This window comes from Pelecanus crispus, chromosome 1 (genome assembly GCF_030463565.1).
Source record: "Pelecanus crispus isolate bPelCri1 chromosome 1, bPelCri1.pri, whole genome shotgun sequence".
Taxonomy (NCBI): Eukaryota; Metazoa; Chordata; class Aves; order Pelecaniformes; family Pelecanidae; genus Pelecanus; species Pelecanus crispus.
Window position 1 is genome coordinate 39,743,154 of NC_134643.1, and position 23,848 is coordinate 39,767,001.

The following is a 23,848-nucleotide window of genomic DNA, read 5'->3' on the forward strand; positions in this document are numbered from 1 at the left end:
TAGAGGCTTAAACTTCCTCTACAACCATCAGAGAAAAATGGCATTTAAAAAATGTGTTTCATCTGCCCTACTTCAGCCATCTACATCAAGGTGAGGCAAGCTATTCTTTAGAACATTTCTCTCACTTGACTGTTTTCCAGATCACTTAGTACTACACAGCAGGTGACTGATGAAGGAAAAATGTATGCAATCATTCCAATTAAAATCTATATCATGACACATATGCTCCAAGGCATCTGAGTAAGGCTGCATAGGCATCTTTAATGCTTGCATTTCCCATCCCCAAAGAGCTGAACTGAAAGGAACTTTGCAAAGACAAGAAAAAACATTCCTCAATATACACAAAACCTTTTGCAAGAGTGGTCACAAAATGCTGCTTCTCCTGAGTGCACTGAGCTGTATCCTTTCAAAGACTTCAAATGTAGCTAAGTCTGGGTGCATTTTGACTGGGACAAGCAGAAGAAACTTTCCTGAAAAGGGCTTTCTCTCCTTCAGCCAGTACCTACTGAATTGCATGTCTGTGTTCCAGTGCTTCAAAAAGACACATCTTCACAAATAAAAGATTCTCCAACTTTCTCATCATAGGCAAACCAACTTTCTCTAAACTCATTCCTGGAAATGGCAGAACAATTTTGCCTGAAAATGCTTTAAAAAAAAAAAGCAGACTTAGGCAGTTACCGGAGGGAAGGTGGAAGGAGGCCACAAGAAAAACCTTAGTGTAAACTGCTGAAGTTTTCACGGTTCTTAAAATCATGGGTTTAACTGTGAGGCAGTTTACAGAAATCTCAAAAAAGCCACTCCTCCTGCAAGGGGGATCACAAAGAACCACAGAAAGGATACATCCTTTCTTCTTTGCTTTTCCTTTGCAGCTGCTTTCTAGTTTAAACACAGCAGCTGATATTTCTCCCACATTCCCTATCCAACTAACGAACGGCAGAATGCACTAAGACAGACCAGCAGCAACAATGTCTTGCCATGATTTATAACATCAAATGCTAACATTTGAAATCTGGTCTGTTACATGAAAGCCAAAAAGTAAATCAAATTAAATGCATGGTGGCTGTTCAACTAAGAGTTTCTCTAGCACGCTCGAGGGAGGATACTTTTGCTGTGATCTAGATCCAAACGGGGATGACATATAAAACTTACCACAAAACTGGCAATTTCATGCAAGTAAGCCGTTTTCCCATGCTAATGCTGAAGTACCAGAAGAGAAATATTTTAGCAAAGGGGCAAAGAGAAAATGGGCCTGGCATGTTTATGGTTGGACTCGATGATCTTAAGGGTCTTTTCCAACCTAAATGATTCTATGATTCTAAGTTCTCTTTTTTATTAGTGGACAGGAGAGGACTGAGTGGTAACTGGGTGCAATTACAGAGTAAACAGCACTCTTTTTAAATAATGTGCATGAGAGTTAGGTCCTTGTAACACAGGTCTTTTCTACACTTAAGACTTGAGTTGGCTGTAGAATCCCTAAAGTAGATGCTTTTATGCTGACAATAAAATAAAACATTGATTTACTGGTACAAACAGTGCTTAAACTAGAAGACTTCTATGCTGGCAGAAGACTTTTTTTTTGGTATAAACTGAGCGTCCATTTGGTGAGAACTGAGGAGGGGGGCAAAGACGCACAGCTCTGCTGTTTATTTCCCTATAGGCAAAGCTCTTCAAATGTAGGACAAGAGCTACATTTTTCTCCTTTGGGTCCTACTTCAAAACCCAGCTGAAATCCATGAGAGTCTTCTTACTGAGTCAATCATGCTTGGATCAGGCCTTGGCTAACTTCATGAAAGGCACCGGTGACTGACCTGAGGATCGGTAGTTCTTATTATTGTCCTAAACATTTCAGATGACAGCACACTGCAGCATTGCTGTTGGCTAGGGATTATATGTAGCTTCATGTGCATGCAAAAACTACTAAATTCTGTGGAGAGAATCACCTAGCAGAGCATATTCAACAATCAAGAAAAAAACTATACAGTTAGCTTAAAATGCAATTCCAGGGCATTTAACACCTGAATGAAACATTTACTTTAAAATAAGGAAGTTAAATGTGAATAACAACAGCTAGTTATAAGTTGTTCTTGGCCTCCCTGAGCCAAAAAATGGCAGGAGGAACTGCACAGAGAGTTTGTTTTAGATTTTCTTTGCAGCTATGGGGGATGTGTGCCAAAATCATATTAATGACAGAGGGGAAACCACAGGCTCAGTGTATCTGCAGTCCATTTTTTTCTCTCTTTTTTTTTTTTTTCTTTAATTTAAGCTGCTTGAAGCCTTTAGATTTCAATTAAGAACTCAGGCAAGATGACCTGAATCAGCAATAGCTTTTGGTCATAAAATAAAGAATAAAGAAAAACCCAACTAGGAGTTTTTAAAGAAAGTATTGAGGGACTTCCTAAGTAACATGAAACAAGCCCCAAAGGTCTGCCTCAAGGTGTACATATTACTGTCTTTTCATATATATAACCTTTGGATTATCTGCCAGAAAAAAGTGAAACCAACCCTGTAATTCAGAGGCAATATGGGTTATAGATACTTGTGTGTAATACAATAGGAAACCTTACCCTAGAAAGCCCTTTCTTCCTCATTAGCATCCCCACCTCTGTTCCCCCATCATCTGTCTCCTCCCCAGAGCCTCATTGCCTCTGATGCCCTACAGCCAATTTCATCTACTGGCAAAGCCCTACTCTGCTTCCAATTTCATGCAGGTAACCTGGGGGTCTGGGTCACCACATGACTTGACTTGCTTCCAAGAAAGATTGCTTTTGCACTGGGTGGGTTCTACATGTAAAAATGCAATTTTATCAGCCAGTGAAGAAATGTCTGGAGGCACATAAGAGGAAGGAAGAAACCTCAGCTTGCCACAGCTTTACCTGTAACCTTGGGAAGCTGTCATATCCTTCATTACTCATCTCTTCAGGAGGCCTCAGCACTCTTTTTTTGGCTGCAGTGAGCCTGACTTTTCTGCTAGTGTCAGAATTGCAATTAAAGATGAAACCAGTGAATGGTCTAGATAAGTACTCTTCATAAAATTACTCCCACCCTCTTCTCCTCCCCCAAGAAGAAAACAGGTAAGATTTAAATAAAACCTGCAGTCAGGTGCCTTTGGCTTATTTCGAATGTATATCCAGTTATCACAGAAACATAAATTTGTTAGGGTCCTCCCACATCTACATTGAAATAGCAATGTGACCAATCAGTAACAGCTGTCAGAATATTCTGGCCAGTTTCCTTACAAATGAAAATCATGAGATTCACAGAAGGTCACACACCACTAATGTGAGTCACCAATGAATTGATTAAAAAAGAAATATCCAATGATTTTTTGGCTGAACATTGGCTAACACACAGAGCAATTTTTATCAATATTGTTTCCCCAAACCACTCTGATAAATATTGAGTTCATAGGCTATGAAATAACCTCTTCAAGTGAACAAAGCACAGTAACCATGCATTTAGGAAAAAGACACAAAGACAGGTTATTATGTTTTTTTAAAATTACTGTAGGAGAATGTGGTTTGAATAGCAAATACACAGGGAACATAACATTTCACTCATTGTACTGCTAAGTAACACCATCGGAAGTATAATTCTGTGTTAACAAAATCACGTTGCAAGACGTGGCACTGGTGCAATTATCTTTGAGTAACTTTGTTGACTTCAAGGTAAGCTCGTTCAGCTTAGATGTTGATTTTTTTCCCTACTTACATTTCCAGCTCACAGGAATTATGAGTAGTACTGTCTTCTCTGATCAGTACACATCTCCCATGTGCTGAATACTAGATGGTGCAGTCTCACAGCATCTACTTCAGATCTCATTCATACCAGTTTTGCACCAGAACACCATTAATTGAGACAGTTCAGATTTAGGCAAAATACCTACAAATATTCATACTTTAAAATCCATCCTTTTTCAGCAAGTGTTCTGTAAAATGAAGAATGAACCTTAGTGTAAAGGGATGAAAATCTGCCCTACTGAATCCCAATTTAACCTCTTAGTTTATGCCCAATACAGGTTTTCCAGGAAATGATGTTTCCTCCCCTTGGCCTAACCCGTCAGGCACAGTCTGTGTGTGTCATACCCATGAAAAAGGTCAAGTGGATGGAGTAGTTCAATTCTGGATTTTTTAAACACCTCCCTCAGGTAAAGTCATGGGAGACATTTAGTGTTTTTCTCTCCCTGGAATGCAAGCAGGAATGGAGCCTTTGCTGCTGCTGCTGTTATTTCCTCAGAGATGGGCTCTTTTACAGACAGCTTCTGGGGTTACGGCCCAAGTTCTCTCTAATATAAAGAAAATTGAATCTGTCCCTTATTTCTTAGTCTCTCAGATGACTGCAATGCCACTAAACCAAATCCAAGGCTGAATTTTTTTAATTGGATTTTTTCTGATTACAGAGTTTCTCTTGCATTGAATTGCACGGCACGTGCAGAAGATCCTTTAATCTCCAAGAAGCTTAATTATCATCCTCTTTGCAAAACTTTCACACCTGCACTCTGAATTTAAGTACTTCAGCTACCTGCTCAATTTTTTTTTCAGACCAGCACAAATCAGGATACTTCATTAGCCTTCTTAGTCTGCTGTTGACCAGCAAAATAAGTAACAGATAAGCCAACCTACTGAAAGACCTCTTGACTAACTTCCAGCTGACCAGAGGTATGAGCATATAGTAGAGATGTCAATTCTCTTTCACACTGCATTTCATGGCACATCTGGATAGCCCTTATGCAAAGCGTAAAGATTTGATCAATCCTTTTTCCCCATCTCTTACTAAATATATATGAGGGTTATTTGCTCCTTTCCTCTGCTTGCTTGGAGCCTGGATGGTGAACAGGAGAGGTTATTACAGCCAGCTCCTCCTTCCATCATTTGTTTTTAAATACTAAAAGAAGCACAAGAGCATATTTTTAATAGGCAGAGGCTGCTTCCATTCAAGGATCCCAACTCTTGAATTAGCATCTAAATTCAGACCACATGGTTTGTGAGGAGATAGGAAGATAGATTAGGAAGGGTCAACTTTAATGAAGGCCAGTCATGAAATACATTAGATATTTCAGACTGATTTTTCTGAATTGCACACTATTTAGACTAACTGCATACAAGTATAGGTTTTGCTTTCCTGACAAGTCTTTGAAGGCAAATTTGTCCATTACTCTTGGTACCCAGTAAGTAAAACATAGAATATTTTCATATAAGTGGAACTTGGAAGATAATAACCCCCTGCCCCCTTTCCTGGTTATTTATGACAATGAAATTGTATTTTTAGTTTTCTGTTACAGGGACATCTCATTTTAGTTTTACAGTTTTTTCTCCCATACAAAGCAATGTTTATTAAGCTGCTTTTAATGAGGCCATGGTTTCAAAAGCACTAGAGAGAAATGTTAATTGGACCTGTTAGAGTCATTTGTAACTTATATGGTTCAGCTAAACTCCATTTATTTCTCTTTAGGGATAATCAAGAAGTTTGTAAAGAAAGAAATATCTGTAAGATTTATGAAACCCTTGTAAAACATGACAACTCCTCCCTTCTGTAATCATCTACTAGCAACACGGCTATCAAAATGTAGCAACAAATCATAACCAGGCAGAGAAAACAAAGTAAAAAAATTCTATAGGGCAAATATACTTGGGAATCATAGACTTTTCTCATTAAAACATCTTGATTTTAATTGCTTACAATTTACAACTTGGCCACAGTTCAAACATTTGGTGTGATTTTTTTCTTATGATGGTTACCTCAGGCTGTGTTTCTTTTTCTTCCCTTGCTTATTTCAGCTGAAACAGGTCAGCTGTGTCTGAGAGCATCATTAGGGAAATCATACTGTTTTGACACCACACAGAAAATTCTGTAGGCTCTATACTGAAAATGTATCTTCTCTATGTGTCTTCATTACCTGACAGATCTGGCACAGAGAATCAAGAGAAGAGCCAGGAGGAGGAGAGAGTAGGACTTCTTGGGCAAGAAGGGGAGGAACTCAGGGAATAAACTGAGGTGAGAAGGTGATCGATCTGAAAAGAAGCTGCAGTACATGAAACTTGGGGAAGGTTTGCTAAATGGGGACAGAAGAAAGGGCTTAAGAAGGACAGGCATGAAAACTGCAAAAGGCCTGTATGGAGGGAAATCAGCAGCGTGGGAGAAATGTGCTGGAAAATTACTTAAGCCTTACTTGGCAAAAGACAGAAGTAAAAACTGGGCTGTAAGGACAGGGAATAGCATGTTGGGGATTTAGGACCTTCTAGAAAAGAAGACTCAAACTCGGTCAGTTAGGAAAGGGAAACTCGAGCAGCTGCTGAGAAAATAGACAGTAATGTAACTAGGAACCAGGATAAGAACAAAGAACAGAGGAAAAAAGCATCACGCTTGTGTGAAACAGACAGGAAGGAACATGGGATCCTGAACCTTCACACTTCTCCGCTGTCAGCAAACGTCTTGGAAAACCACTGGTCGCACGTGTCTCTCAAGTCTTTTCTGGCCCCCAGGAAGCACATATGTACTGTGCTGGACAGCTGGTCTGATAACCCAGCTAACAGGGAGCAGACTGGTGGGTTCTCACTCTTTTGAGGAACTATTTGGATACGGACCTAATGTCAGATATAAAGTTTTTCCCACAGAGAAACCTAGGTAATGGTACATAAAAATGTGTCAACACTGTTAAGGATGTAAGCTCACACAAATACTGGGAAATAACAAATTGACAGTTGCTTATGCAACACAGTGATACCATTAATTAGATAGAGAAATACTATTTTCTTACAAGGCCTCATTCCACACCTCTTTCATTACTCAGCAGTCCTCATAGCGAAACAAGTGTCCTATCCATAAGACAACACTGTAGGTTTTGAGGGAGCTAGCAGCGAGTGAGTTGGGTGGCAGGTGTGTAAGGCATAAAGTGGGAACTGCAAGAAAGAAAAGAAGGTCATGTAACATGGAGGAGACACCTGAGTGCTGCTTTGAAATACCAGATTGTCTTTCTGTCACAGTTTCTGTAAAGGCTGAAAAGGACATTTAAACTGTATTGGTCACTAATTGCAAGCATTTTCTTGTTTCACTATCAGCAGTCAGCAGCAGCATCCCTTGATCACACAAAGTCCTGACGAATCAAGAAGTGGGTTTTGAATTTGCCAGCCCAAAACGCTGGATATTTTTTTTAAACCATAATGCCTATTTACCTTAGGTTTCCATGCGACCCATTTACCTCAAGAGGTGTTAAAAAGGTATTATCTTCCTTTTAAACCAGGCAAATAGAGTGGATTAAAGCAGATAAGCAATCATGAACTGATGCCTGACTGACAGATACCAGTCCCCTTATAGGCTCATGATGAAACTCACTGAAGTCAGCATGTCATATTTAGTAGCAGCATGAAGATGAAGAGATGAGAAATGAAGGGTTAAAAGGCATAATCCCCACTTGCTATTGTAAAAAAGCAGTCCTGAAAGCCAGAAAACTTGACAGCAGAAAAAATCACAAGCCTCACAGACTTCTCTGAAGGAAAAAGCCTCTTTTGGTGCCAAGGATAAGTCACATCCCAAAACATGTTATCTTTCGCTAGATGAAATCCTAACAAGCTAGGACTACAGAGAGAGAACTTAATTATTGTATACCTCCACACCTGACTGTTGGGTCCTACTTACGTCCCTGATGCAGACATCCGGGCACTGACAGCAGAGAGCACAAAGAGTGTGTTTGATAAACAAGGAACTTGCACAGTAAGATGAGAGACTAACATGCCATAGCATGTAGATTTAAATATCTGTGTAGTTTGCACAGTGTGAACGTGAATTGGGCATTGGCCTCCAGGAGAGACAAAAAATCCCACATGTTTTACCCAGTGACACATCTGCGAGTGGATATTTCTGGAACTGTAAGAGACAGCTATGCCTATGTCATCTTCTGCCTTAAAAAAGAGACAATACATTTGGAATGACCTTGGGACACTGAGGTTTTCTCCTTGAGATCTGCATATTGCCTGAAGCACTCAAACTGTGGCAGTATTAGGGCCTCAGGAAAAAAAAACACCAGGAAATTAACTTTGCATTCAGACAAGGATCTGGGTAGTGCCTTCCATAAGCCTGTGGTCACACACTGAAGACAGAAGGAAAATATAAAATGAATAGCTGCATAAAAAGGTTATTATCTCTCCTGTGAGTCTTGTGACTGTATCCCATGCGTACCTAGCTGGATGGAGGCTGAGCAGACAATGTCAATCCTGACATTTCCTAACTGGCATGCTCAACTTTTTGACTTCAAACATTGTCTTCTAGCATAATTTGTGTATGTGTTTGTGTAGCAGTATTTAAAAGTAGAGTAATACCTCAACTAATAGAGCTATCGTGACCTTTGCTTTGCACATGAATTTTCATTCAATCTGTCTCTGAAGCAACATAAGAAAGGAAGCATTCTTTAAAGGTTTAAGTAACTAATTCATATTTAGAATTTCAAGGGATCTAGGTCCGCTGCTCTGTGACAGCCAGGAGACTTGCAGTCGCAGGCAAACGCTAGAGTATGCTGCCTATCTGTTCTGTCAAAGACTTGTAAGAAACAAAGGAAATATTAATTTTAAGTTTATAAAGAAACAGAAGGAAAAAGACAGTGTGGAATCCTACAGGCTTCCTGACTTTCCTTCAACTTTCAAGGTCTTGCAACATTTATAAGGTTTATGAGGATCTTGAGTCTGTCCTTGGAGTATCTGGAGCTCCTGTTCCTTGGTCTTGTAAAACTCTATAGCTCTTAAAGGTCTCCACAGCTCTGGATATGCTTGAGCGATACTGCTTTATGAAGCTTAAGGGGCAGCCCGTAAGTTCTTTTTTCTCTTATATTTCTTGTCTTGCACAAATTACTGAAAGTCTACACTGGATCACAGATTACCTCACCTGATGTTTAAACTATGCAAGCTTTCTCTCCCTAATGCTCTTCTGGTCAGGCAGAATTACTGAAGGGTGAGGCAGATTTCTTTAAATGTACTCTCGTAAAATTGTTACTGCCTTTTGGGGTTGGTTTTTTTTTTTTTTTTTTGAATGGGTGAACTTAAAGAGGCAAAAGGCTTGGACAGCGTTTGTTAAACTGCTGTCAGATTTACTAGGTAATGATTGCACGAATAATTCTCATTCTATAAAGTATCAGTGGTAGAGTTCAGAAAATCGAGGGTGTTGCTCTAGCTAAAGCTGACCAGTGACTCTGGTAGCTTGGGACTAAAATCCGAGCTGACCATCTCTTTGCAGAGAACAATTACAGGGTGCCACATTCCAGCAAATCTATTCTGGCTCAAATAAGTGCCAGAATTGCTAAAGAAGCCAGAGAAACATATGGAATTTGAATGAGCAATATGTTCCTTCACTCCTCAAGACCACAGGCCACTATGGCTTGAGCTAAGAAACACCCAGTGAAGAGATGAGAGAGAAAGATTCTGTGTGTCTCAGGTGCAAATAGCTAACAAAAGCTTACTTTTGTGCCAAAGTCCCGGCAATAGCTAATAGTTTTAACTACAGCACCCTTGATTCAAAGATTACCCCAGCAAGAACATCCAAGATTTAAAAAGCAGATGTCTCAAAATCTCAGAAGCAGCAATTTTTGAACCTAGAGCTACATAAAAATGTTATGGGCCAGAATTTAAACTCAAGGTAGCCATTACCTTCGAACTTTTCTGAATGCTCCCTTTCAGAGTAAATATGGAAGACTACCCAAGCAGATGCAACCCCAATTACAGAGACAACAGAGAGCCCAGTAGCATCATGGCAGATTTTGGAAAACCTGAAGAGAAACTGCATCTGCTCTGCTTCCAAATAAATGTAGTGATAAACTTTTATTTCTCATTTTAGACAGGGGCGGTATGAATCTCAGTTTGCAGCTTGTTATTAGCATTGCATTTAATTCTAATTCTCACTCTAACTGAGGATGCCTGACCTATAGCTTTCAAGCTGAGAGCAGCTCATTAGGACACTTCACCCAGACCATAACCTCTGCCAAACTGCGAGAACTTCAGTCTTCCCAACCTAAGTTTATAGCTTGGAATTTATATTTGCTGTTTGGTTGCCACAGGAAAAGATTCAGGCTACAAAATTATTTTGGCGGTGGCAGCAAGTCACTGCCGACCACCACCCTGCCTCTACTCCTTCCCCTCTACAACACAAGGGATGCAGGTGTAGTCAAATGGCTCAGAGAGCTGCAATATTCAGACCTCTCCTGCCACTAGATGAAAATATGACCATAAAGGTTGGACACTTCAGGTGTAAGGATTACAAAGAAAAGTGATAAAGCCCACAAAATTTATGTTACTTCTGCCCAGTTGTGTGTAGGGCAAGTCACCATATCCATCTCCTCTGCAAACACTGAAGTGCAGCATTATTAAAGCCTCACAAAATTAAAAAATGCAGGTAGTCTCCTCTAAAATCAACAAGGAGTATAAGCAACCACATTGCTTCATGATTGGAGGAGGTGTTTTGGAAAACAGCCAGACATTTGGAAGACTGCTACCTCCACAACTTCAAATGTAACTTTTATCAGGTTATAAAATATTTTCTCAGAAATTATGTTTTCCTATTTTCTTCAGGGATTATCTTGGTATTTCCAAACTCCTACTGTTTCAAAGTCTGTTTGAAACCATACAGCAGTACACCCCACACATCAACCTAGAAACATTTTCAGCACAAAAAAAAAAGACCTAACAAGCTAACAACATCTTTTCCAAGAAGCTGAAATGACAAGTTTATTGCCTAGGACCCAGCTGAGCAGGATGTATTTAAGCAAGCATAAGTGCAACCCCAGAGAGTTCAATGGGACTAGCCACATCTCCTACATTATATACACACTTAATTACCCTGCACAGAACCCCTTGATGCTTTTTTTACTCCAGTTTGTCTAGGTTCCAGAACCAATAAAATGTACAAGCTTCCCAGGTGACCTCTTGAAGACTTCAGGTGAAGAAACTAAACTTCAAGAAATATATCACCTTTGAAACAGCTTATGCTTACAGGAGTACAAAAAGTCAGTTACACACTACAGAACTGTAGCTGAAAAATAGTTCAGGATTATTTTCTTCATCTAGTGTAACCTTTTCAAATTAAGTTCCAATTTCATGCTATCAGAATATATTTTATGGCTCTTTCCAGTTCTGGCCACATGGAACGCTACTTTATAGGATATAACCATCTGCTAACAGAAGAGAAGATATTAAAGCAAGTAATGGTACAATTATATCTCTGGAAGTAAGATAATCTACTGAAAGTTTATACCAGGAGGACCTTATAGAATGCACTAGACTTATATAACTTCTGAATTGCTGCTCCCTCTCAGCAGGCTGAACTACTAAACTAGCGTCAAACATCAGTTATTGATAAGCCTCCTTACCCAATGCTCTTCCTCTTGTTTTAGCCTATTTTCATAATCACATCAAGCCTAAGGTGGCATTATAAATAGCTTGTCTTGTGGGTAACATAAAAGTCGGGGAACAGAGTAACGTTTCTGTAATTCTTAAATTTCTGTTCATGGCTCATATCCTCCCTTTCATGTTACTCCCAACTCTGGCTTCACTGCTCTTGAGAAGAAAGAATCATAAAACAGATTCATAGAATCGTTTAGGTTGGAAAAGACCTTTAAGATCTTCAAGTCCAACCATTAACCTAACATTACCAAGTCCACCACTAAACCAATTAAGGGGAGAGTAGCAACACCATGCCTCCTGGCTTGGTGGCTGGATCATTTATAATGAAAGTAAAATCTAGGAATCATTAAGATTGGAAAGGACCTCTAAGATCATCAGTCCAATCATCAACCCAAAACGCCCATGCCCACTAAACCATGTCCCAAAGTGCCACGTCTACCTGTTTTTTGAATTCTTCCAGGGATGGTGACTCCACCACCTCTCTGGGCAGCCTCTTCCAATGCTTGACTACCCTTTCCGTGAAGAAATTTTTCCTAATTTCCAACCTAAACCTCCCATGGTGCACCTTGAGCCCATTTCCTCTCATCCTATCGCTAACTACATGGGAGAGGAGACCAACACCCACCTCACTACAACCTCCTTTCAGGTAGTTGTAGAGAGCGATAAGGTCTCCCCTCAGCCTCCTCTTCTCCAGACTAAACAACGCCAGTTCCCTCACCCACTCCTCATAAGGCCTGTGCTCCAGACCCTTCACCAGCTTCGTTGCCCTTCTCTGAACACGCTCCAGCACCTCAATGTCTTTCTTGTATTGAGGGGCCCAAAACTGGACACAGTATTCCAGGTGCGGCCTCACCAGTGCCGAGTACAGGGGAACAATCACCTCCCTGCTCCTGCTGGCCACACTATTCCTGATACAAGCCAGGATGCTCTTGGCCTTCTTGGCCACCTGGGCACACTGCTGGCTCATGTTCAGCCGGCTGTCGGCCAACACCCCCAGGTCCTTTTCCGCCAGGCAGCTTTCCAGCCACTCTTCCCCAAGCCTGGAGCGTTGCATGGGGTTATTGTGACCCAAGTGCAGGACCCGGAACTTGGCCTTGTTAAACCTCATCCAGTTGGCCTCGGCCCATCGATCCAGCCTGTCCAGGTCCCTCTGCAGGGCCATCCTACCCTCCAGCAGATCGACACTCCCACCCAACTTGGTGTCATCTGCAAACTTACTGAGGGTGCACTCAATCCCCTCATCCAGATCACTGATAAAGATATTAAATAAGGCTGGCCCCAAAACAGAGCCCTGGGGAACACTGCTCGTGACCGGCCGCCAACTGGACTTAACTGTGTTCACCACAACTCTCTGGGATCAACCACTCACCAGTTTTTTACCCAGCGAAGAGTATGCCCATCCAAGCCAGAAAGTAAGAGAAGATTCAAATCAGCACCGTTTTCCTGGGCCAGGAATCAATGGATTGGGATGAGTGATTTTCAGCCTTGGTGCCATGGTCACAACATAAGTGCAAAAAGCAAAGAAAGCTTCCCAACCAAATTTTTCACACCACTGCCAGAAAACTACGCAGGGCATGCAAACTGGAAAAAATCAAAACCTACTGGGCGCTAGATAAAACCTAACAAAATCATAATGTATTAGAAAGAGAGCATACTGGATCCCTTCTTATTTCTTCTTGCAGACACTGCAGGATCACCATCCCATATATTTCCCAGTGTTTGATTCCCTTTTCCTTCCTTCTTTCTGACTACACAAGTCTCAGGTTCTTCTACCTCCTTAAATTTCACCAGGATAACACATTCATTGCCAGGGAGGCAGCAACAATAAATCCATATTTGTTACTGAGAACAAAAGGGAGATAGCAGAGCTTATTCAGAGAGAGAATGAAATGAAGAGACCGACTGGTAGGTACTGCCTGTACAGTTATAAGCCTGCAATTTCCAACTGAGATCTGTATCCTCCTGCACTGAGCTCTATCCAGGTAACACTGAAAAGAAAGTTCCTGCCTTGAGCAACCTGCAATTTAGAGCACAACAGAGCTTCTCATCATGTGGTCTTGTCTTCACACAAACCTGTAAAGATTTTTAAAAGATCCTCAGTGAAATTGTGGCTGATTTTCTCCCTGGGATATACAGGAGAATGGGGACGGGAGTTTTTTCTGAAATTAAAGCCTCGCTGGGAACTTCGTCTGTCTAAAGCCAGGGGTTCTTTTTCCAATGAGATCTCACTCTTAGAAAAAGTAGAGCCTAAAGAATCTGGTTTTAACAGTGACGAGAGATAGGGTTTGGTCATCCATCATCTTCCACAGAAAAAGAAGAAATAATTGAAAACACCTAAATTCTAGTCCTCTTCAGGTTACAAGATCACCTGCATTTCCATTTTCTACATGGGAGGTTCCTGCCCAGATGCTCAGCTGTCTCCACCTTTCTGGACATGAACCTTGCATGAATGTCCAGCAGGCCTGCCAGACGCCATGCAAACCTGTCACTCCATTCTTGATAGTTAAGTAAACAAAGATATATATGACAATAAAACAAAAAAAAATCTGTATCTCGGAGAAGAACAAAGAGGGCTGTTCCAGAATAAATAAATATCTGACATTATTCTTTTAAGTATTAATCTTTTCCAAGGCTTTGAAGTTTGACAGTGCTATTTCACAAATTCCTATGAGGCTGCTTTACTGCTAGGCTAGAAATCTGGCTGTGAAACTAAGGAGGAAAAGAAGAGAAAGATCCCCCTACAGAGAAGAAATATTTTAGTCTGACTGGTGAGTATTTCTATTTCTTGCTGCCATGAATTTTCTGTATCTTGCAAAAATGGAGGGGAGATGACACCTTCCAAAACCAATGGAAATACCTCATTCCCAAATCTGTTATGAAAAATCATCTGATCTCCTTGACTTTCCAAAAAACCTCCCATATCTTCAGTGAGTTCAATCAAAGTTTGTATAAAGCGTAAGCTTAATTTTCAAGCCATGATTTGCCACCTCTGCATTTCTTAACACATTTTCTCTTCCCCGTTCTTTTTGATGCGGCAGTTTTGTGACTTTTTAATAATGTCTTGGCCACCTAGCAGCACTGTCAAAAGAATTCCTGTAAGAGCAAGTAAACCCCTCTTTCATGTGACATAGAAATGCTTACACTTCATTAACCTTTATTATAAACTAGTCACTGTAAAAGTTACTTTGCTAGAATCTACACTATGGTTTCACTCTACAAACCATGAAATGTCAGAATGCTAAATTACAGTAAAATACTGCTCACCTCCTTATGAACCCAAGATTAATGATACGGTGAGGAAGGGAATAGCCGTGCTACTAGGAGCGTAACAGGTCATGATCACTTCTAAAATAGCTCATCAAGAACAGTCAGCAAAACATCACAGATGGTTCCCAGAACTAAAGTCCCACTTCTCAACCTACCCATCACTGAGACATCGTATTCAACCAGCAGAGTCGCCTCCTGTCCACACTGTTTGAGAATACTCATGGCTTCAGCATGTGTCGTTCCCAGCAGTCGGATCCCGTCAACACTCAGCAGCCTGTCCCCGGGTTTGATTGTGCCCTCTCTGAAGGGAGATTAAAGGAATGATCTTTATTAATGTAAGATAAATCGATTTGGAGATAATACCATTTTTATACAAAGCAATTCTCTCACACCCTCTCTGACATCCATCCCTCTTGCCTTAACACTTAACATTTACTTCGACGGTGAGAACATTCAGAGGGTGCAGAGGAAAGGAAATTGCTTTAAATTGGAAAGCCAGCAACTGGAAAATGGCTTAACACGTAGCTAAATAATCAAGTCAGGTTAACTTGCAACTAAGTACAGCTTCTGCTTCAACATATGCTTTCTTTCTGCCTTGTCCACACAACTCCTCTTTCATACATAAACACCTCCTCTCCTGATATTTTCTTAAAAATAAATACGAGGTGCAAACACATGGGTGAAGAAACAGATTGCAAAATATGAATGTCCATTTACTGATTTTCTTCAAAAATATCCCTTACTTGGATAATTCCACTTTTCTTTTCTTCCTACCTAAAAATAATTTGGCTATAAATGTACACTGTTTCCCAGCTGTATCTCATAACATACTCAGAATTATAATAGAAAATGAAGTACTAATGTTGTCAGCTCAAGAATAGGGGAGAAAAACAAGGAAGCAAGGGGGATGAGGGTAGGAAGAAAGGGAGGGACAAAAGACAAAAGCTCTCTGGAAACGTTTGCTTCTCAATTAATGTTTCCAAGGTCAAAAATGTCAACATAAGCTATAGGAAATCAGCCTGCTTTAAAGAAATTGCCCTTTAAGTTTCTTTAATGGTTTAAGGACACAAATTCCATTTTTGAAAATATAATTTGTACATACAAATAAAGTGAATATTCTTTCTTTCTATAGATACAAAATGGTATTACATACAAATATGTTCATTGGGTGAAAACATAAATCTGTACTCAGAAGTTGTCCGGGTGAAGTTATGTGTGAACTCACATGCAGATATGTACAAATGTCTTAAAATAATAACACAACAACTTCCAAACACATGACAGTATTTTTCTGAAGTGCAAGAGAAAAAGATTGTGGTGCTAGACTATAAAAAGCATGATTAAGAGCTACACCAGTTGTCTGAAGGCTGCAAAAAATGTGCTCTGACCTACTGCAGGCGTTTGTTCTAATTATTTTAGGTTGATTTTTGAAAGTGTTTAATGGGAAAGTCTTGAAACATGCAACATAGGAAATTAACGTTCGCATACACCATGATGTGCCGAGCCTCTGCAGTTGCCTGTTCTGTTGTTATTATTAGTATTATATTTAAATGCATAAACCATGAATTTCAAAGGAACAGGTATGAATATATCTACTTCACTCCAAATTTGAACTTCTGTCCCAAATAATTCACCTTTCTCCATTACTCTTTCACATGCACTCCCAAGAAAGATGAATTGTACCTGTCAGCAGGCCCTCCAGGTCTAACACATGTTATTACAACAGGACGAGATTTATTTCTGTCATCGTGTGCTCCACCTAGAAAGGGAAAAGTGAGGGAAAGCACACCTTCATTTTATGCTTTTTATGAAAGCTCATTTCCAAGAGGCAAGTCTAAATCTTCCAGCATGCACACTTATAGATGGGCTGAAAAGATCAAAAAAATGGCCAAGCCACTAATAGAAACCTCCACTGATTTTTATCTTAAATAAAATCGACCTACTGTATAGTATAGATGATTCTTTATAAAATATTTCTACAGAGTGATTCTTAATAAATGTATATTCTTAGAACCTCTACTCTGCAAATCTGATCTCAGTGGGAAAACTTACTGTTCTGCAATGTTTGCTGCACAGAGAAAAAAACACCCGTACTTCATGTATACTCAGAATAATGAGTGGCCACTAAGGAGTTTATATATTAAATAAAAAAAACCCAGTTTTCCCTGAAGAAACTAATAATTCATCATTGGGGTATATTATTTAACAGCGGCATGTTTTCTTCTGTTCTTTAAGTCAGTGATAGTACTTTGGTTGTATGATTCAGACTATCAGCACGATTCATCAGATTTCATACTTAATTTATACAAATACTCTATTTGAATCTTTTTTAAGAGCTACAATCTTCCTGCTGATTTCAGTGGTAGCAGAATCTGGTCTTACGTGAAACAAAGTTTGTCGTGTTCTTGGCATAGTTGGTTAATTATTGTTCTTCCATAAACAAAAATTAGAGCAGTTCATAAAAGGAGTACATTAATGTATGGAAAAAGTAATGCATAAATCACAGAGATTTTTACCAACTGTAAGCCATAAATCTTGAAATGATTTCTTAGTGCTATAAAAACTTATTGCTTTTTTTGCTGACTTAGAAAATAGTTAAAATTTCATGATAACTCACCTCTTATTACAAATCCAAAAGTGTTCCCCTCTTTATGTAAAGTAACTTCCACAGTTCTAAAGATGAGACCTGATCCTTGCACAGCTAAAAGAAAAAAAAAAAATTCCCAAACTTAATTATTACTGTTTTCCTAATTATACACATAGATTTGCACCTTTTCCAATTTAAGCTAGCTATTGTGTTTCTGGTCATACAACTGGAAAGACTCCACTACAGAACAGTCAGATTAAACACCTGTAATTAAATACAACTTATCCTCCTTTTGAGAGCATTTTTGGGCAGATATTTTTCAGGTTGCCAATGGTTTAGAAAAAGAGCCATAAATGCATATAACAGATGAGGAATTTGAGCCTTACTGTTTAAATTGTGTCATGATTTTGCTCTTCTTACAGTTACAGAAGAGAGCTAGAAAAGATGGAAATACACAGTGAGACACAAAAATGACAAATGAAATTCTTAAAGCTACCTATGGAGTTTGGTTGTTTAGCCGTGAAAACATTTATTTGCATTGCTTAAAGTCAAGACAGTTGAGATTTTTAGGGTGTATCTAATCTCAGATTGCTAGATTAAGATGAAAAAAGTATTTTGTATCACAAGGATTTGTTATTTTTTTCCTTTTTCAAAATGTAGCATGCTCTTTCATCATTGGCAAGTGAGTAAAAAAACCTTTGACTTCTAGTCAAGGCAGTATTTTCTCTGCAAGCACTAGAGGAGTGGTGCACAGCTGGGTTAGGTGAGAAGCCTAATGCACAAGCCAACACATTTGGGTGTGATAATCCACTTTACAGAATTTGAAGCCACCGCTGTTAAGAGACCAATGGCCAGTTTACTCTTAGCTTTTACAGGAAAAACTTTGGCAGGGTTTAAGAACTCCCTTTTCCAAAGGGAAAAGGACACCCATTCATACACACTTCCCAGCTTCCAGTAAGATACTGCAAACAGCATGACACACATAAAGATTTAAAAAAAAACCCTCTATAAAATAAATGTTCTGTGAGCAGCAGAACTAATGAAAACTTATGTCCTTTAACGCTCCTGCCCGCAATAATCAGCGTCGCTGGTCCCCGTTAGGATACCCCGGGGGGGCAATGGACACCACAGGCTACACAGCAGGGGAGGTGTGCACTGCCACCCACGAGTGACCCCACAGAGAAGCGGTGCCTCCCCCACACTGCCTGCTTTTCCTTCTGAGGACTTCCCTGGTCTGGGATGCTCTCTTCTGCCCAAGTGTCTATTTCCATGAAACATGCTGTAATGTACTTTTTTTTTTTTTTGAATCTTTCAAGTTACTGCAGGGAACCAGAAGAACAACCCAGTGAAATCACATAAATCTCATTTCCTTAGGAAAATAAGTGAAAGATGGCCCTCCAAATCATTGCTTTGTATTGTGGTAATTCCTGTTACAGCTTTGAGATCAGGACCATGTTACTGAAGTCTACACGGTTGGTTCCTTTTTGGCTAGAAATGTTTTACTGCCCAAAAAGGACTGAATTACAGGGAGGAGAAGACAACTCTTGCCTCCATTCCTATCAACTGAAAGTGGCCCAGCATGTAGCTCGAGCTGAATCTATGCTTCCTAATCTGCTTGGTGTGGCTAGTAACCTCCACTGGGGACAAGCAAAGCCTGTAGTTCAGCAGCGAGGAACAGCACGCGGCGTCCTTCCACTTGGGCAACAGCCATTCAGATGGCTGTCCTTCCACCCCAGCCACAGCGTGGGAGGGGAAAGAAGTCCTTAACCCTTAGCAATAACAAAAGGCAGATGTGAGGCAGGCATGGCTCACGTTCCAGTTTGAAACGCTGAGGTGGTTCACGCTGAAAACAGCAGCTGGATGCTCCTGCTGTGAATGCTGCCAGACAGGGAAGGAAACACTAGGGAGAGTGGGATTACTAGTGCTCAGCCAGATTTAATCCATCATTATTAAAGTACTGACATTTCCCCACTCTGAAACCATGACAGTCCTCTCTCTGAGGGGGCAACCATGAGACCAACAGTAGAATTTCATTAGGTACAAGGCAGGGAAGGAGGTGCCAAGACTTCACCACGTGACCTACTGGAAAACTTGTGCATATAATGAAGGCACTGTGTCTAGCTTGTTCACTAGAAGTTACTGGGAACAACTAGACTGCTAATTGTCTCCAGCTTTATTAGCTATGATTGTATGAAGGAGTCAGAAATTCCAAGGACTTAAAGAGAAAGTTGATTGCTACTGTAATTTGGCATGTCAAAATCCTGTTTCAGTGAACAAGAGCGGCACATACGCCAAAAGCAAGTGAAATGGAAGGAAGCCTGCTTGAGTGCAAAACAACGCTCATAAAACAACTACAGCTCCAGCAAAATAATTCTGAACTCAGCTGACTTCACCAATTCCAATACTGTGTTTCTGAACACAAAGTTCCCTTACCACAAACGAACAATAATTAATGCAGAACATTCAAAACATATTAAGGTGGTTGTCAGCAGGTCATAAAAGCAAAAATATGTAATTAGACTAACTCTCCAGCTGCTAGAAAGCAATGGGGAGTTCATCCTCTTCTGAGCACCAAAGCGAGTGATGGATTTTTTGGCTTCTATTGCGAGGAAAGTATTTAAGGAGACAAGAGCTTCCTAGCTGGCTCCGCAGATTTTTCTGGCCAAACACCAGCAAACCACATCTTCTCCCCTCCAGTAAGCAGCATGATGGAGCACACACTCTTTCAAAGGTGTGACTGGTGCAGCCCCCTTGGTGCCAGACAGCCACCTGCCACTCACTTCTTCACTTTAGGTCCCAGGTTTCCAGCTCACCATTTCTCTAGCTTTCACTTCATACCTGATAGCCTCAATTCCCACTGATTTTCTCCTACAGACACACAGCCACAGACATAAGCACAAAAGAAAGAGCAAAGGAGAGGCGACAAAAACATTCAGTAGCACTCTGTGACTTTGGTGTCAGCATAAACTTCTATTTTGAAGACAATCCTGCTCGGCGAGAAGCCCTTGTTTCAGTCACACGATTCTTGCAGGTTTATGTATCCCCATAGCCTACCCCACTGGATCTTCTGTTCTATAAACAAGATGTTGCCTAAAAGTGATGTCAGAAAAGACTGGGAAAGTCCCAAAGTATGTTATTTATCGGGGAGAGCGGAACAGTGCTGCAAGTAGAGAGAAGGAAGGAAAAGGCAGAGGCAGAACTCACAGATATTCATTGGTCTCATCTCAGATCTTACTGTAACAAGGATTCTCTTGTCCTGGAATCTATTTAATCTAATTCCCAGTATTCAAAACTGTAAACAAACAAAAAAATAGCGGAGGTTGACAACTCTGCTCTGCCATTGCTGGATTTGTGCTCCTAAAACACCTGAGCATCTCTGAGAGCACTCCCCTCTACTGCCAGTTCTTTCATACTGCTTCCATGCTTTGCGATAACTCAGAGGAAAAAAAGTATAGGAAAACAACCACTACCAAAAATGAAGATCACCAACCACTCCCATCTCACTGCTGACAACATGCCTGCTATCCTGCATAGGTTTCAGTTTGCTTTGCTATTACTTACAGACTGGAGGCAGCTCATACTCCACTTCTAAAACAACCCTCTCGCCAACGTTCTTGAGCAGGCTGATGATTTCATCATGGCGAAATTTGGTCAGGTTGATTCCATTCACAGATTTGATGTAGTCACCTACATCCAGCTGGTCACTCCTAGGAAGAAGTACATATTCCTTTTGTTAAAGACAGATCTGCTGGCTCAAACTAACTAAATCCTTTAAATTACTGTATAGTGATAGTAAGAAATATCTTTTCCATTCATCTAGATTAAAACAAGTTGATCTTTCAAACAGAAAGTGGCATTTTAAGATCGTAATCTAGTCTAGCTTGTTAAATATTAAATGAACATTGTTGCATTACTAATTTATGATGTATAAAACTAGCTGTACAATAAAGGAGTTGGATGATTTGACCGGTTTGGGCACAGGATCTGGGAAAATGTCTTCTTCATGTCCCCATCTTTCTCTCTCACTTTGGGAAGCGTCCAAAACTACTTTTTTTGGATAACAGTTGCCTTCACAGCTAACATCACAGCTACAGGAGATAGGCCACAGCCTAAAAGCGTTATGTTCTGCTCAGTTACTTGGAATGATTTAGCTTAACCTCTATCTTTTGACCTGTTTCACTCATGAATAACCCAGCTTTTTGGTTTCCACGGTAGTAGTAAGCAAGGTAGACTTCTTTTTAATCTTAAAACCAGTTGATGAACATGTTTTTTTAATTAAATTATGGTAGTATTATGGTTAGGTTTTCAATTTTACTTTTTCCCCTGAGTATTTTATGCTTCTTCTCTCAAGTTTTTGTTCAAGGACACAAAAAAAGGAGAAATAAAATTTATATAATTTACAAGAAACTTAATTAGTGTTATGATGACTTTCAAATATCTCGTTGGTATTTCTATTTTTTGTCAAAGTAGCCTTGAGGGAAGAGGGGGACCAGCTGTTGCCGTTTCTCTCTGAGATTCTCCGGTCTGATGGGCTGCCATTACAGATACACCTAGTCACATATTTGCTAGTGACCTTTCTGATGCGGTACATATTTCTGAAGCAATCACATCTTATAATGCATTTTGTGGCTTGAGATGGGGTTACCTAGCAGCGATTCCTCCTTGACGAAGGTTAGATACTCTTGGTTTCCCATCCTTGTCGATTCCACCCGATACTGTAAGCCCCAGGGTGGTGCCTTCTTTTTTCATTAATTCAACTATTGTTGAGCCCTTGAATTCCTCTGTTGAAAGAAAATTATTGGCATTATTAAAATGTAAGTGATAACACAGATGTTGCCTTTCTAAAATGTCATCTACTTTCCAAGAAAATCATTGTGTATGTTAATAAGAAATATCGTGTACATCTGGAGATTCTTTATGTTACAATTCACAAGTTCTGTCTGCAAGGTTCTGCATATAGATAAATCTGAGACATATGTTCTGTAAAAGGTTATTAAAAACTACACCAATGTGCTAGTATACTATACAGAGCCAATAAATACAAAGTCTGGCACACTTACAACTAAAGGTAGTTGTTTCACATTTTTAAAAAGCTATCTTCTCTCATTTTCTGCTTTCTCCCTCTGAATCCTATGTCTAATAAAGTACTTCAACTGATTAACTAAACAGAAGGGTAAAAGACACATTGATGTAAGGATACTAGAAAATTGTAGATCCAGACTCACTTTGAGGCCACTAGTAGAGGTCAATGTTAATCAAAACAATTGAATGTAACAACAATCTAGATGGAGATTAAATGTATCAGATCTTAACAGCTTTATTCCTTATTCTTACACAAATAGATCTCCACTGTAACTCTCTGAAATCTCTGCAGAACAGGTATAAAGTAAGTGAAGGGCTTTAATAGTCACAGTTACACATAAAATTTCCCTCACATGCTGTCTGGGACACCATCTCCTGCAGTTTGCCCATTTAGCATTCTTGGAAAACACCAGGCTCATCTCACAGACCTCAACAAATACAGGTCACCTGCAATGGAAAGCCTTGAGCTCTCGAAAAGAGATGTCCTTATTGCACATGGCTGGACAAGGCAATCTTCATATGCACAGTTCCAGCAGGGCTGCAACTGTTTGGAAAATCGCAAGGCTCATGTCCAGTGTTTCCAGTCAGAGAAAAACCACCATCTACCACGTATTCTGAAAAAATGCATGAAGTCCTAAAGATCTACCTGGAAAATGATGAAATCCTGGAAGGATCATCCATCTCTCTGGTCCTTTTCAGCGTCAATATGCAGCTTTTAGGTGAATTGGTCAGATACAAACATTATATACACACTGTAAATGAACAGTATGTCTGCACTGCATTAGCAATCTTGCTGTGGCAGCATGAGATTTAAGGATGAAAAGCCACCCAAAAACCAAGCAAGTTCCCTGTATACGTTCCTGTGTTCACCAGTAAGGTCTAGAATAAGCACTACACAAACAGCAACAAGACTCTAGCAATACCTTTCTGTATGACTGGGAAGATGACCTAATACATCTTGACCTCAAGATGAAGAACAACTGCCCTGAATGAGAATTGCCGAACCTGAGCAAAACAGAGATAATGGTGACGGGCAAAGGAAAGCATTCAGAAGAACCTCCAGCCCTGGTGGAGTATCTTGTAAACCTTGGTAGTACTTCTAGTAGGGTTAACTGCTGAATCTTTTGCAGATGTAGCCTCATCCTCTGCAATATTCCTGCTCCTTTCTAGGTGGTTGACAGGCTCTTCTTGCCATTCTAGTTGATGATGACCTCACTTGAGTTACTCACATTTTTACCATTACACAGTATGACTTAAGTGCTTGGGCAAGATTGTCCTATGCTTATAAAACTTCTACTAAGACAAAATTCTACAGTGTATTCAGTCAGCAGCATGGATTGTTGAAATGAGTATTTAAAAACTGTAAGGTGTATTTGTAAAAAGATAAGATTACAAGAGACTGTGGGACTAAAAATGTGCCTCTATCCAGTCAGAAGCAGACAGTAGCATAGCTACTTGGTGCATTCTCCAACTTGGCTGACACCAAACCATCATTTGGAAGCTACTGAGCTTCCACAATATTTGCTCACATCTG

General features: G+C 40.0%; 1 protein-coding gene across 5 annotated transcripts in view; it reads right to left on the reverse strand.

The window, feature by feature from the left end:
- The window catches only part of GRIP1 (glutamate receptor interacting protein 1), a 235,898-nt gene that overhangs the window by 63,603 nt on the left and 148,447 nt on the right, over positions 1-23,848 (reverse strand). For all 5 annotated transcript variants that reach the window (XM_075705821.1, XM_075705806.1, XM_075705814.1 and 2 more), the window contains exons 3-7: positions 21,878-22,013; positions 20,794-20,939; positions 17,263-17,346; positions 16,329-16,404; positions 14,801-14,946 (exon numbers count right to left, since the gene is read on the reverse strand). In XM_075705821.1, coding sequence (XP_075561936.1) covers positions 14,801-14,946; positions 16,329-16,404; positions 17,263-17,346; positions 20,794-20,939; positions 21,878-22,013 — 588 coding nt within the window. The remainder of the gene's footprint in view (positions 1-14,800; positions 14,947-16,328; positions 16,405-17,262; positions 17,347-20,793; positions 20,940-21,877; positions 22,014-23,848) is intronic.